The 15,427-nt window shown below is 44.4% G+C and overlaps 1 protein-coding gene across 5 annotated transcripts in view; it reads left to right on the top strand.

The window, feature by feature from the left end:
- The window catches only part of TNFAIP8 (TNF alpha induced protein 8), a 113,777-nt gene that overhangs the window by 78,891 nt on the left and 19,459 nt on the right, over positions 1-15,427 (top strand). The window contains exon 1 of one of the 5 annotated variants that reach the window (XM_054589915.1): positions 11,133-11,174. The exons of 3 other annotated variants lie outside the window; for them this stretch is intronic. Coding sequence is in view for 1 of the 2 variants with exons in the window: in XM_054589911.1 (XP_054445886.1) it covers positions 11,669-11,702 (34 nt within the window). In the remaining variant the exon portion in view is untranslated. Of the gene's footprint in view, positions 1-11,132; positions 11,175-11,651; positions 11,703-15,427 lie in introns of those variants that run through there. One more of the 5 variants, XM_054589911.1, reaches the window with a different exon arrangement.

Below are 15,427 nucleotides of genomic sequence, written 5' to 3'. Positions count from 1 at the left end.
AAGAAAATTGTCTTCAGATGCTTCATGCCTGATTTGCTGTGGAGGGAGATATTTTTAAGTCATTATTCTGAACTGCAGTGTGAAACTAGTATACTTTGTTTGGGGTTGAATCTGAAAAAAATATCAAGTCAGATTCAGAGGCCCTTGGAGGCCAACATATTTATGAATGTAGAAGCAAATGACTGGGGATATTGTTAAGCCTTCATAGCTTAGAACGTAGTTGACTCCATGCCAAGAGTGCTGAACTTCCATCCTGAGTCTATAGCCACCTCCTAAAGAATTGGTTTAAGTTTGTGTACTTACAGATGAATACATGATTGTGCTTGGATGTTACACCGAGAAAAATAATCCAGGCCTCACTTTATTAAAAGCTGAATAATTTAAGATATCCAGGCATAAAATGATAGAAAAGCAAGAGAAATGAAGGGAGAAACCCACTTTAAAAAAATTAAAAAGGGAAGCCGTTAAAAGGAAAGATCTCAACAGTTTTCATCCAATGGATGAGGGCTTCCTGAGGAGATAAGTTGATGGTCATGGTTTTGGCATTTAGTTGTTTTCTGTTGAGTTACTTAATTAGGTAGTAGGAAAAATGAATAGCAGTTAAGATCTCTGAGGACCTTTGTAGTGCTAAGCATCCTGATATCCAGAGCTCTTTGGCCCTGGTTATTGGAACTTTGGTACCAGAAAGTTGGAGGGGCTGCCTTGAGAGGGCTTGGAAAAGAGTAGAGGTTGAGCTGTGAGTGAGTCAGCTCCTCCTCCATTGCCTATAATAGCATTTCCTACCACCACCTGGCCCAGTTTGTTCACGCCTCACCAGCCCTGCTATTTCACAAAGAAACCGGTGGCCATTAGACAACTCCCTCAAATTCCTACTTCCAGACTGACAGGCTCACCGTCACCTACACCCACCCTCCCGGTGTCTATGGAACATGTGTCTTTCTCACTGCAGAAGACCACTCCTTCCACCACGGGCGCCTCACTGCGCCAGTCGGCCTCACGTCTTCCCTGGCTCCTTCTCTTCTGTGTGTAGACATGCTCAAGCTCCCTACTTCCGGGTGTTTGCACTTGCTGGTCTTTCTGTCTGAAATATTCTTCTCCCCACCTGACTCCTTTTCCTGATCATTTCCTGGTTAGAGGATTTTTTTGAACCTTGAACCTAAATTAGGATCCCTTACTGTCCTTCCTCAGAGCACCTTTTCCTTTCCTCGCTGGCACTCACCATGTTGTTTAGCATCTCTTCTCTAAACCAGAAGCTCTAAAGGGTAAAACCATGTTTGTTTTATTCTTCGCTGTATCTCCAAAACCTACCCAATAATAGGTGATCATTCAATATTTTATAAATTGAATGATCTCCATTTTTAAAAGGTAAACCTCAATATTTTGTTCAATTTTAGACATTTATCTGTCCTTTAAAATGAGCCCTTTAAAAACAGTAACTTTTGCATGGTTCCTACTTTCTCTGTTTTATCCTTCATCCCACTGAACCCTTTTTCTCTACCACTCCACTGAAATCGCTGAAATTACCAGTGACTTCCCAGGTGCTAAACCTCCAGTGATCCAGCATTCATATTTTCGTCCTGATCTTACATGACTTTTTTTTTTTTTTTTTTTGCAGCAATTGACACTAGGAGGCCAGTGTCCCTGCCATCCTAAGTCCCTTCTTTGGTTCCTAGGGCACAATGCCTTTCCAATTTCCTTTCCGTTTTCTAGCTGTTGTTTCTAATCTCCTAGCCCTCCCACCTGGGCTCTTCTCAGAGCCATCTGCACAGCCAACAGCCTGGAACACACCATACTTTGAATGTCATATAGGTACCTCAGATTCAATATGTGTATACTGAGCCCATCATTTTCTACTCTTCACAAATTTGATAGTCATTTTGTATTTTTACTGATTTTTGGTCTTTTTGGCTTCAAATTACAAATCCACAAGTTGCCCTTGACCTGACCTTTCCTTTATCCTCAGCATCTACCTGGCACTTTATCCTTCTCGCTATCTGTTGAATGTATCTCCTTCTCTTCATCTCCCCCATCTCTGCCTTGTATCAAGCCCTCAGCACCCGCATCCTGATGGTTATAATAACCACAACTGTCATCAGGGTTCATGGTTATAAGAAATGGAAATTGATTACTGCTATCATAAGCAGAAGATATTTATTGAGAGTATACTGGATAGGTGGCACATCTACAGAAAGGTGGTTCACACATCTTCTGAAAATACATCAGGAGATGCAGCCAAGGACATACCCTAGGACTGCCTGGTAGGGACTCACCATGGCCTTCCCCTCCTCTGTATTTTTCAGTTCTGTCACTGCTGGGACTCCAGATGTGGTTGAATATTTGGTCATCCTTGACATTCAAAAATCCCAGAAATAAGCCGTCTGATTCATCATTGCTGGATTGTAGACCTACCCCTCATTGCCCGTGGGAGAGGGAACTTCTGGTTCTACCTTGGGTAGTGGGAGAGGCCTCACTCCTGCCTCACTCCTCCCACCACTTGGGAGATAAGGGCTTCTCCAGAAACAGGAAGGGAGTTCTGACTTGGATCACCAAAACAACAATAGATATCTACCACACCACCGGACTGCTTCGTCCAACCCTGGTGTTGCCCTTAACCTCTATCTTCCCTCAGCCCGTGCTGTTCATTTGTTGGGATCACTCTGTTGCCTCTCCTCAGGGGCGTCATGTTGCCAGCTGGAAACAGTTTGGAGTAGATGCTCTTTCAGAGAGTTCCCTTAACACCCATAATTCCTTCGGTTGTGCCATGTTTTCATGTATTATAGTTATTAGTGTTCTTTTCCTCTGCCTCCACTTCGTTATGAATTTTTTTACAACAAGATTTGTATTCCCTACCCCCCGCCCTGATTCCCTGCATGACCTAGACCTCGCATATAGAAGGGCCTAATAAAGCAATATAAAATTAATTTATGTAAAATGAGATTATATGATATAATGAAACCTTTTAGAGTTAGAAGTCATCTAACCTCACTTTATAGGAGTAGTACCTTTCAAACTTAGAGGACAACCTATTTAGGGTGTCTTAAATTTTCCACTAAAGTATTTTTAATGGCAGAGGCAAAACAAATATATGTCTTCGGGCACTGGGTTCAGGGCATAAAATGACTTGTCAGCATCTCCAATTGCCTTGAAGACTGAAGAAACAATTTTTTTAAATTATATTTTATTGATTATGCTATTACAGTTGTCCTGATTTTTCCCCCTTTGCTCCCCTCCACCCAGCACTGCCCATGCCCTCAGTCAATCCCCCACCCTTGTTCATGTCCATGGGTCATGCATTTAAGTTCTTTGGCTACTCCCTTTTCTTTACTGTACTTTATATTCCCAGTTATTCTGTAACTACCTATTTGTACTTCTTAATCCCCTCACCTCTCACCCATTCTCCCACACACACCCCCATCTCTTCATCTTTAACCTTTGGCATTTTAAATATGATGTACATTGGAGTGGACCTCTTCAAGTCGATCTTATTTGGGACTCTCTGCACTTCCTGGACTTGCATGTCTATTTCCTTCACCAAATCAGGGAAGTTCTCTTTAATTATTTTTTCAAATAGATTTCCAATTTCTTGCTCTTTCTCTTCTCTTTCTGGCACTGCTATGAAACGAATGTTGGATTGCTTAAAGTTGTCCCACCGGCTGCTTACACTACCTTGTATTTTTGGTTTCTCTTTTTTTCTTGTTGTTTTGATTTGTTGCTTTGTGCTACCTTGTGTTCCATATCATTGATTTGAATCTCAGCTTCATCCACTCTACTGTTGTTTCCCTGTAAATTGCTCTTTGTTTCAATTTAGTATATCCTTTATTTCTGACAGGATCTTTTTTATGCTGTTTAGGTCCTCACTAAGTTCTTTGTGCGTTCTTATAACCAGTGTTTTGGACTCTGATTCTAATAGATCACTTATCTACATTTCATTTAGCCCTTTTTTCTGGAGTTTTGATCTGTCCTTTCATTTGGGCCATGTTTCCTTTCTCCTCATTCTGGCAGCTTCCCTGTGTTTGTTTCTATGTGTGACGTAGAGCTGCTTTGGCTCTGTGTCTTGGTAGTGTGGCCTAATGTAGTAAGTGTCCTGTACAGTCCAGTGGCACAGCCTCCCCTATCACTCGAGCTGGGTACTCGAGGTGCGCCCTTTGTGTAGGCTGAGTACACTCTCGTCTTGTAGATGAGCCTTGGTTGCTGTTGGCAGATCAATGGGAGAGATTTACCCAGGCCAATGAGCTGCAAAGATTGGCTGTGACCACTGACAACCAACCTCCACCCTCCGTGGAGAATCAGCTGTGCAGGGGCAGGGTGGTGGTGCTCCAACATGGCCTGTAGCTGCCCACTGGGTGTGCTGGCCCTGGGGTTTCCTGGGTGGTGCAGGCCAAGATCAGCCCCTGTGTTTTGCCTGAGGCCACTCTGCCTGAATTATAAAGCCATCTGAGATGGCAGCTACTTACTTGTGCTAGCCTTAAGAGATATCCAGGGGAAGCCAAGCTGTGAATCTAGCCTGCTAGATCCGGGCCTGAGGCTCACTGAGGCCAGCTATTGTTTGTTCCTATGGAAAAGCAGCTTGGGTGGGCCTGTAAGTTGGGTGGGGCAGAGTCTCTGGGGCTCACCAAGGCTGGTCAGTGTTAGCCAGGTTGATGAAATCTTAGATATGGCACCAGTCTGCTGGCTCTGTGGGGGGAGGGCCCAGAAAAGCAACAATAGCTTCTGTTTGCCTTGATGCCAGACACCTCTGCCTCCCACTGCATGCCACCGGTGCCCCTCAAGCCTCTTTCCCGCATGCCCCTCAAGCCTCTTTCCCGGCACCAGAGCCCAGAGGGAGTGAGTCTGAGTAGGTGAGGCCGTGTGTGGGTTCTTTAAGAGGAACTGCTTGAGGCTCCAGCAGTTTCTTCCACCAACTCAGTCCCCACTGGATTTTGCTGGTTTTTGCAGCCAGAACTTATGGGGACTAATCTTCCTGGCATTGGAACCCTGGGTTGGGGGGCCTGGTATGGGGCTGGGATGCCTCGCACCTGAGATACCGTCCTGAATTTTTATCCACCACACGTGGGTGTGGGACCAGTCCGTTTCATGTCTATGCCCCTCCTACCAGTCTGGATGGATATGGTTTTTTTAATTCCATAGTTGTCAGACTTCCATTCAACTCAATTTCTATTGGTTCTGAGTGATGATTGTTCTATATTTTAGTTGTAATTTTGTTGTAGTTGTGTGAAGAGGTGAGCTGTCTCTGCCTACACCACCATCTTGACTGGATATTGAAGGAACTATTTTGAAACTAAAATGTATAAAGCTCTTCCATGTGCCAGATATGGTGCTAAGGATCTGATTTGTGTATATTATCTCATTTAATACTTACATAGTAATGCTTTGTGTTAATTACACATAACAATTAAGAAAGCTGAGGTTCAGAGGGGTTAAAAATGGCACCTAAAACTACAAAGCTAGAAAAAGGTGGAACCAGGAAGAGAACGAAGGCCAACTGACCATAGAGCCTGAGGTTTTAGCCCTGACACAGTGCTTCCGTGAATATCCAAAAGCTGCCTTCCCCCTCCTCAGGTAAGCTTGGCCCTCAGAAGGATGCTCTCTGAGGTCCTGTGTCAGCTTGTACTCCAGTGTGAAGAACCAGGGGTAGAGAGGCCAGGCGTCTTGGAGGCAAAGGGAAGAGGCCAGGCCTTCCCTTTCTCTGCTATTTAGGGCACAGGTAGGAATTCATGAGTGTATCCTTCACCCCTGTTGCAGCAGACCAGGGAGCTCAGCAGGACTGGGCAGGAGGTGCCTGGAGCCCTCTGCAGAGAGGGACCCAAATACCTACGGGCCAAGAGAGGGACCTCATTTCCTGGGGCAATAACCAGCTTGAGGATAGTAGATGTAGACTTCCCTGGTCACTGATGTGAAACAAGTTTCAGTTACTGTATGTTATGTTCATACAACTAGGTGACTTTGTAGCATCCATAGAGTTTCAGGTTTCTTTAAAAGCTGCAAGGTGTGTATGCATAGAAGTGTGTGATTCTTAGCACAGTTGTGTTCCACTCAGTTCATTCCTTGTATCTCCTAATAATACAGTAATTTTCGGGGGAGGGGGTATATGAACAGGCATTTGCATTCTCAATTATAGCCCCGCTTGGTTTCAAGATCATTTAACAGGCTCCTAGCCCTGTCCTCATTGCTTCTGCAGAAGTTTCTTCAGGCTCCAGTTTGCATTGAGTCCTATCTGTCTGCCATACATGGGGCCCCAATTCCCTGGTGGGTTTTCAGGAAGCCCGTTTTGATGGACCAGCTTGCCAGTCAAGTGACTAAGGTCATTCAAGTGCCAGGAAAGAGGTATGCCTGCAGGCTACTCCCCAAGCACATTGCGCCAACAGGCTGGCTTGCAGAACATTCCAGGGAGCTCAAGGTCAACATCGTCCAACCTGCTATGGCTTATGGCTCTTTAGGGAGACAAAAAGTGGAGACCACCACTAGGAAAAAATGGGTCCAACACCAGGCAGAGCATTTATCATAGAAAAATTCAGTCGTTCCATGGTGGTGATTATTAATATCCTCTTCAGTCATCAAAATGCCCAAGGGTATTGTGTAAGCTGCCATACCATGTAGTGTCCTCACAGTTTTAACCTCACATGGTGTGGCAGCTTATGTAACAGCAGTCCCTGCTAAGCATTATTTTACCGGTTTTCTCCCCCTTCGCCCCCCTTTCCCAGCCTTTGCTTTGCAGAGAGAATGGGGAGGAGAGCAGTGGTTGGGCTCTGATGAAATGCGTGGCACTTGCTGCTGCTGACGTTAATGTCATTCATACTGTAAAAGGTGCAGCCTGTGCTCAAAAACACCAGGCGCTGATGTGATTGTTTCCTTTTATGTAGTCCTTAGCCTTGGAGTGAGGTGTGCTGACAAGGACTAGAAGTGCACAATCCAGCTAGAGATCTGTGCCCTGCTGCGTCCTCTACAGTGGATGTCACTAATAACCTGGTGTTGCCCGGCCCCCCCAGCTCTGTAAGCTCAAGTATATTGGGGCCTTTTCTTCCTCACCTCTGACATTTTCATCAGACTGACTGTGCATCACACCTTTCTTGTCCTCTAATTGTGACGCCACGGACAATCAGGATAACACGGGTGATTAAATCCCGTGCTCCCGGCTGTTTGGTAATCCAGGAAGTAGCCAAGGAGTGGGTGGGTAGAAGAAAAAGCAGGGGGGCCCGGAAATCTCAGGACCCAGTGATTTCATTTCCGAATAATGCAGGGTCGCTGGGCTCACTACAAAGTGTTTGTCATCATTCCCGTCTGTATGAGAAAGACGCTAGGAACCTTGGAAACAATGAGATCAGCATGGTTGTGTACCTCTCTTCATTTAGTGGGTTGTGCTTAAAAATATAGTATTAACTGAATTACTTTAAAAAATCAAATCATTACGTGTGTCTGTGATACTTAAGGAAGATCTTCAATGAAAAGACTTTTATGATTAAAATGACTCTCTAACAATGCAGGTAAGAGTTATCATGATTTAGAGTTACAAGCAACTTAGCAGGTCCCTTGTCTGACCTCTTCACTTAGACAAAAGGAACTGAGGCCTAGAGAGGTGATGCCCAGGCCCTTGTGCCTGTTTGGCAAATAAGAAATTTTGCAAATATAAGTTTGAGCATCCTGAGTTTCTGCATGAGATCTCCTTGAAGCAGAACAGACCTGTTTGTATAGGTGTCACTCACGACCTCTTGGGGGAACTTTAATGGAATGATTGAACACATGGGGATTTCCTATTTCATTTTCTCCTGTGTGTACCTCAGGAGAGTAAAAGACGAGGCATTGTGAAATCAACTTTAGCTCTGCAGATAGAGCCTGTTAGATCCCTGGTTCTGAAAGTGATGGACCAAGAGGCAATTAAACAGTGAGCTCACTTGTTTTCATTACTTTAAGAACATCATTCAGGAGAATTAGCCACTGAGGGTGCTGGTTGGGCAGGGACCCTCTTCCTGGATGAGAAGGTATGCGTGTGTGGGTGGAAAGGGAGTCAGCATTCAGACACCAGACATGCTGTTGCAGGAGCAGAGAAGCATCCCACAACCTCATTCTCCCTGGAGCGCCTCAGGCCTAGTTCATTTGGAAGTAAGGTCATTCTTTTTCGGGAAATGGCTGTGGGGCTGCAGCCCTCTGCTCCCCAAGCAGCAGCAGACCAAGATGTATAAGCAATAAGACAATTGCTTCAAGCTTGTTCGAAGCTTGTTAAAACCTTGCAGAAAAGTTAGACACACAGCTGTAATGTATCCTGAGTGACTAAATGCTGAGTGCATGGCTGAGGAGTGCTGGTCTGGACTCTGTACGATTGTGCAAAGCCGGTGTTATTAGGCTGGCGACTGGCAGTACTTACAGTTTTCAAGTTGTAAAGGAGTTTGTGTTTGTGTATTGTCTGTGGACTTACGTTGAAATACACCTGTAGTGACAAATAAGATTTTATTTTATAAATAATCATGAACTAAGTTTCTTCTGAGGAAATGATGAAGGAAAAAGGCCACTAAACAGAGTGCCCTAAGTGACCACAACAGCTTTAGGCTGCTGAAGTTCTAAGGCCTTATTTGCCCAATTCAGGTTGACTGTTAAAAAGAGAGTAAGCAACCCAGGAACTTTCCTTTCAGTTTGACAGGCTATCTATGCTTGATGCCAGCTCACCTGGCCCAGGTGTGTGTTGCCACATGGTCTACTCATCTAGACAAGGAGCTGGGGACCAGAAGTTTCTCTAGAATCACAGGCTGTTCTGCGTGCCCTGGACAGTTCAGTGTTTACTTCCAGGGTGTAACCTCTCACCCTAAATCACTGCCACCTTCTCAGGGCTTCAGATACTCATAAAAACAAGCGTTGACTAGTTGACTAGTTAGTACCCTCTTTGGAGCTTGGGGAAGCAGAGGGGAGTGTGTGTGTGTGTGTGTGTGTGTGTGTAGAGCCCTGCCCTCCAAGAACTTCTGGGTCAGGCCATCACATACAGCACATGTGCATTCATAGGACAAACTACATGATGAGAAGCTTGGGATGAGAACAGCTCAGAGGATGCGTGTTCACCACACGTCATGAGGGGTTAGCAGGAACTTCAGCTCAGAGCTTGGGGTAAGACAAGAACGAAGGAGGTGTAGAGCATTGCAGAGTGGAAGGTTCATGGTGGGCTATATTACCATAGTCCATGGGGACAGACTGGTTGCCCAGAAGGACACTCTGAGTAACAGACAGGCACTGGGAATCAGAAGTGGAGTTGGTCTCCTTGGTTGTCTATGCAGACTTAAGTGCTGAGTACTCTGTGAACTTCGGGTTTCTCATTAGAAAAATGCAGGCATTGATATTAGTTAGACTAAAGCTTGTCTGAGATACCATCTAGGGGAAACATAGTTGTCAGGAATTAGGGGCGGGGGTGTTGAGCTGGAAGAGGGCAGATGCAAAGTAGTGTTTTAGGAAAACCATTCTGACAGGAACCATGGTCAGCCTGGAGGACAAGGGTGAGCCTGGGTAAAGGGAGCCTGGGCAGTAAAGTGTGTGACTCCCCAGTCACAGTGGGAGAGGTGATTCCCCTTCTGTGATCTCCAAGGGTAAGCCTGAAGAGAGAGGAGAGGGCTGGGCCACGGAGTTAGCCTCTGAGAACACTCGGTTTTTCAAGGGCAACAGGCAGATACAATCAGTAAAGGGCGTGGAGATGGAGTACTTTAAGAGGTAGGAGGAAAAGAAGGAAGGAACAAGGGCTTTAGAAGCCAGGAGGCGAGCACCCCATGGAGGCCTTGGTCAGCCATGTCTAAAGAGAGGTTCGGTGAAAGGTGATTTCGCCCCCTTCTCTATGGGCCTCAGTGAAAGCTGGGAGCCTGGCTCATTTGCTAAGGAGTGAGAACACATCAGGAGTATTCAGTTAATATTTATTGGGAATGAGGAAGGTGTGAAGGGCCCCAGAGATGGCTGCCCCAGCTGTGAGCATGTGCCCAGGCTCCTGAGGAAGGGAGACTTTCACCATCTCCATGGGTGCACACTCAAGTTCCAGTCGTCAGCCAAATCTTTCCTGATCTCCTCCCCTATCATCTCTGGCCTCTCCTGCGGCATCACACAAAATAAGCACCGGCGCATGAGGGTGACGAGTGACCACAAGTAGAGATTTAATCCAGCTCTTCATCCTGCAAAGGAGCTTTGGCTGGTCTGAGAATTACAAAATTTTTCTCTCCTCCCTTTCACTGTCACTTTCCCTTCCCCATGCTTTTCCTTCCTGTGACAGGAACACACATCTCAGGGAAACCCCGATGCTTTGACAGGAACACACGTCTCAGAAAACCCCTGATGCTTCAGTCAGGAATATCCTAGATTTGACACAATGTGGACTTTGAGGGCTTTATAGTCTTACACGTTAGATAGGATTTGGGCCACACCAGTAAACTGAGACATGCTGAGGTGGTACGCAGTTGTAACACCAGTAGAAATATGCTAGATGGCTCATCCCTGTGAGAACCAGAGATAATGCTTGTGTCAATGATTAGAGCTTCATCAATGCTGTATAAATGAGGAGGCCTATAATCACACCCAACGACCAGACCCGCCCGTGGCCTGCCTACGATATTTACCTGATTAAGAAGTACTCATTTCACGTTCTGTGAAAAGCAGCTGGGCGTGTCCCAAGGAACTTCTGTAAAGCTATTTGGTAAAAGTAAAATACGAGTTCCCTGACCTCCTTATTGTGAAGCACTAAAAAAGCCGTTTTCACCTTTTAAAGGTTAAAATTAGAATTAAGTCAGTTATGAAATAGCTAGAATGAAAATGCACCCCTCCTTGATATCACAAGTCTAAACATTAGACTCAGGTTCTTCCGAGAAAGGAGATGATTAAAGGAGTCTCTCCGGGGGAGTTTTCAAGCAGGTAGAATTCAAGGGCAAGAGGCAGCTACTGAAAGGGAAGGAGAAGGACTGGAAAACTAGAATAGCAAAGGACATTGAGGGAGGGGCCCTTGGGCAGGTTTTAAAATTTTAAGGGAATGATGAGGAATAGATGATGAGTGGAGGCCATGGGCAGTGGGAGGGGTGGGAGGCACAGGTGGGGTCCAGGCCAGAGCGGAGTCCCCAAGGGGAGGGGTAGGCGTGTGGAGAGAGAGGAAGGGAGGAATAAGGAAGTAACTCTGAAGTGTTAAGAAAACGAAAATTAAAGAAGTGAGCAGCAGCATAACTAAGGTAACTGGGATTTAGATGGTCTGGGCATTTGTTTATTTTGCTTGATTCTGCAGTTCTCCGGAGGCACGATGGTGTGCTGGTCTCCAGAGTGCGATACAGACCTGGAGTCCATGAAACAGCACTGTTTGCAGGGCGCAGAAGCAGGATCAACGCAGGGGCCTGTGAACAAGGACGTGACACTGAGGAATGCTGCTGCTTGATTCCCCACTGCTAACGTGGGGCCAGTCAGAAGCCAGTGCTGTGTTGAGTTGCTTGGATGTCTAGTGACTTTCTTACTGGGTTATAAAAATGATTTCCTCAAAGAGCTTGCAAACGGCAGATGATGAATTGGAAAAGCAGTAATGCCAGCCTGTGGGAGTCGTTTCAAAGCTATTCAGCTGGACTGTGCCGTCCATTTTCCAGAAGCTAGTGGAGCTTTTGGTGAATGGCTGTTGGAGGAGTAGAGAGCCACCACCCCATCCTGTGAAGCTGAACCTGACTTCTGGGGTTGGGGGATGGGGAGGGGTTCATTTGCTAACAAGTCTGATGGTAAGCAGGCTCACTGAAGAATTTCAGGCTAAGGGTTTTTTATGGGGAGGGCTGGTTTAAATTATTGGGCTCATTCAACCATAGCTCTGACTTGATGATCAAGCTGATAACCTTAGAAGCACAGGAGTGATTACTGGTTGTTGCTCCCTATCCCAGCATGCTTTGGGGTTGTCCCTCTGTGCATGTGGTTAAGTCCTGGGGGAGGGGAGGTGTTCTTGTTTCTCTCAGCAGAGGAACTTGAGCTGGCTTGTTTCAACATGTGTAAGGGTTAATGTGGTAAATTATAATGCTTTTGGGAGAGGCAGCCTAGCTGAGGCCTGACACAGCCCTCAGGGTTGCTGGGAAAGGGTCATTCGTAAAACCCTTAATTGATTTCCTTTCTTTCCAAAGATGGGTTCTTAATATAACACTGTAGTGCTGGACCAGCTGATAAAGCTTACATTCCTGGTTTATATTTTAGTCTTCTGCATACTTGCTTCTTTAAAACTCTCAGACAGCTTTTCTTTTAAAATATAATTGGAACAAGTTAAAAGAAAAAAAGGAATAAACTGATTTTGTGGAGACATACTACTGTCTTCAAGCTTTTTGTAAATGAAGTTGTGGAATGTCAGCTGGACTATTTAATTGTAGTGGGTGGGGAGTGGGAGAGCTATTATATTGAGCAGTGATGTGCTACACTATCACAGAAATTACCAGCAGATTGCCTGTTAAAGTAATGTTGTCCGTTGTTTTCTGTTTTTCTCCCCATGGCACCATCTATTCCTATTCTGTGAAATATTCGACTTGTTTTCATTGTATATCTTCAGTTAGTGTTTGATGCTGTTTTATAATTCGTGAATGACTCAATTGACTAGATGTAGGCAGCTACTAAACTTGGCAGTTTGTTGCCATCATTGTGCCCCTGGACAGGAAATGTTCAGTATAGATATGACTAACCAGTTTCCAGACTTAAAAATAAAGCCGGGGATTTCTGGACAAAATAGGCCTTTGTCACTCATTTCAACATGCCTGATAAGTATGAAGCTCAAAGCCAACCACCTTGGTTTCTCATTTTTTCCAGGCTATCACTTCACCTGGAATTTTCTGTTATACAGATTGAAACTGATTTTACAGTGTTGGTGGTTTTCTTTTTTTTCAATGGAATAAGGGGGTGTTTGAATAATCATGAGAATCAGCTAGAGTCCATACTGTCTCCTTACTGCCTTTTTTGTGTTTAGCTCCACTTATTTATTTATTTTTATTATTTTTTTTCTCTTTTTTTAGCTCCTTTTAGATTATCACCCTCTTGAGGGGGATGATGGGGAAACAATCTTCGTTTGCCTGTGTAGCACCTGAAACTCAAAGTAGTAAGAATGTGCCTAGACATCTACATATACTGTGTGACTTGTCTTGAATCTAAGGCCCACCTGAAGTAGCGTTCTTTCCCCCAAAAGTTACGTCCAATTGATCAAGTGACTCTAAGATCATTTTTGTCAGGTAGCCCTTTAACAACACAGGAAGAATTATACTATTTTGGCAGATACCAAAAGGTGTTTGGCATCCTGTTGCCTGCAGCTATGGTTCCAGGACATGAAAGATAATTTCATTTTTTATTTTTTCTTGCCATGTTCCTAAAAAATGTAATTTTCCCTCTATTAATAATTTTTTTGTCTCTTTCTTATTCTAAGCAACATTTCGGGGTGAGGGTGGGTCAGGGATTTAGTAAGTCTTAACACCACAGTGTGTGGAAGTGCTAAAGCAGACACAGCATTTGTTAGATGAGAACGTCTCTAACAGCAACAAAAAAGTATTTCTCTTTCTGAATCCTTAACTCTGCGCAAGTGCTAGTCTATGAACTTGTATTTGTTTTTCAAATAAGGAATTGTTCCAGGGAATGATGATTTAAAATACAAAAGGCATGCAAATATTTTTAATTTGGGTTAGGGTAAAGTCAGTAATGATTGTTGTGGACAAATAGGCTTCCTTTGCCAAATTTAGAAATAGACCATAAGAACAGGGTTGGCTACTATACCTGGCTCTGAAATGCTTCCTCTCCTAGGCTCCTCCTTGCGGTGTCCTTTGCTTCAAGAACAAAGTAGAGTAGAGTGGAAGAGCCGCTGCTATGCTTTGGGTTAGAGCTTGATAAATGTCTAGTCTTTTTGAAAATTTGGGGAATCCTGAGCCTGAAAAACCCTATACCTGTTGAAAGTAGGAGGCTTTCATGAGAAAAAGAGAGCTATTTATTACAAGCCAGACTTTCATTAAATGAAATGATTCCCTGATCTAAAATGTTAACCTCCTCTACTTTAGTAGTGATCAAGACTCTTGTAGATTTGTGACAGTGGGCACATTGTAGGGAAACAGATAGTGTTTCATAACCTGTGAAGTATGAGAATAGACATATGGTTCAGAGGGTAAAATATTTTGCAGAATTAACGTCTTTGCTGTTTTCATTAGACCCATGGTTCATCCAAAGGTTGATTGGTAGTGATCTATCCATCCTCTGGCTTTGCTGTCTGTTTGCCGGTTTGTTCTGTTTTCACTCTCTGGGTTTTAGGTCAGCGGGGCACTGTACTCACTAGGAGGTTGCGCCATCCATGGTTCCAGCAGTCAGCTAAAACCAAGATGGACATACAGAATATACTGTGCACCTGGGTGGCATTTAAGAAGGCGTGCTAGAACCTTCTTCTCGCTGGTTCCCTTGGAGGCCACGTGGGTGATATTCAGTCTCCTAGCCAGTGTTTTGAGTCACAGTGGTTAGGCCTAATCTCAGCGCAGACGCACGGGAGGGCTCTACCTAGAACAGATCTGCCCAGAGATAGAACACTGGAGAGATATCTTTCAAATTGGGTCAGACTAGCTTTATTATCGAAACACTCCTGGCACATCTTGTGTGGCAATGGAAAAAAGGAGTGTTTTATTTGTGACCCTTGTGTTTGAAATACTTGCTTCCCCCCCACCCCTACTAGTTTTTTTTTTTTTGTTTTCCCACAAAAGCATCTTCCTCTTTCAACTTGTTGGAATTGTATGTCTGTGGAGTTCTTCCTGGGTTCCAGCCACTGGGGCATGGATGATCCCAAAGAAGCTTATTACTATTAAGTCTAGTTGAAATAAACAGCAATTTTCAGGAGTAAAATTAGAGAAGAGAAAGTTGTTACCTGATTGGGAGACAGAGAAACAGTGGGTAAAACCAAATGTAAAACTCTTTCAGCTAAAGGAGGCCTTTACACCCAGTTTAAGGCTTTTAACAACTAAAATTCCAGTTTTCATTTGTTAGTTTATAGCTAGAAGATGAGAAATGGACTTTATCAGACTTTGACAACAAATTAAAGTCCTCAAATCTCTTTAACCACAAACATACATTCCTGAAATTCAATCAAATAATCGGTAATAAAGGCAAGCTCCTACTGGTCAAAATGATCTCTGTGGTGCCTGAAAAGAGCAACTTGCCTCAAAGACCAGAAGGGCCTAAAGTGCTGGCCTCTCTAGGCCTGGGCCACCATTTTTCATTGAGCCCAGAGACAAAGGAATAGCTGTTACTAAGACCTCTACTGACCCAACAGCAGCCTCTAACCAGAGTTCTAGGCATCTTTTGTTAACATGCTTTGGATTCTTTATCCTCCATCAGAATGCACTGAGCTGTAAATCAGCTCAGGAAAAGATGACCCAATTTCCGACCCCTTGATACTTTATGAGATGCCATTAAAACCTTGGAGATTACTGAAGACTACATTTGAAACCTGGTC

This window comes from Pteronotus mesoamericanus, unplaced genomic scaffold (assembly GCF_021234165.1).
Source record: "Pteronotus mesoamericanus isolate MK-2021 breed Mesoamerican mustached bat unplaced genomic scaffold, CSHL_Meso_final scaffold_167, whole genome shotgun sequence".
NCBI lineage: Eukaryota > Metazoa > Chordata > Mammalia > Chiroptera > Mormoopidae > Pteronotus > Pteronotus mesoamericanus.
Note: the sequence above shows the minus strand (reverse complement) of the source record. Positions and strands in the feature narration are given on the sequence as shown.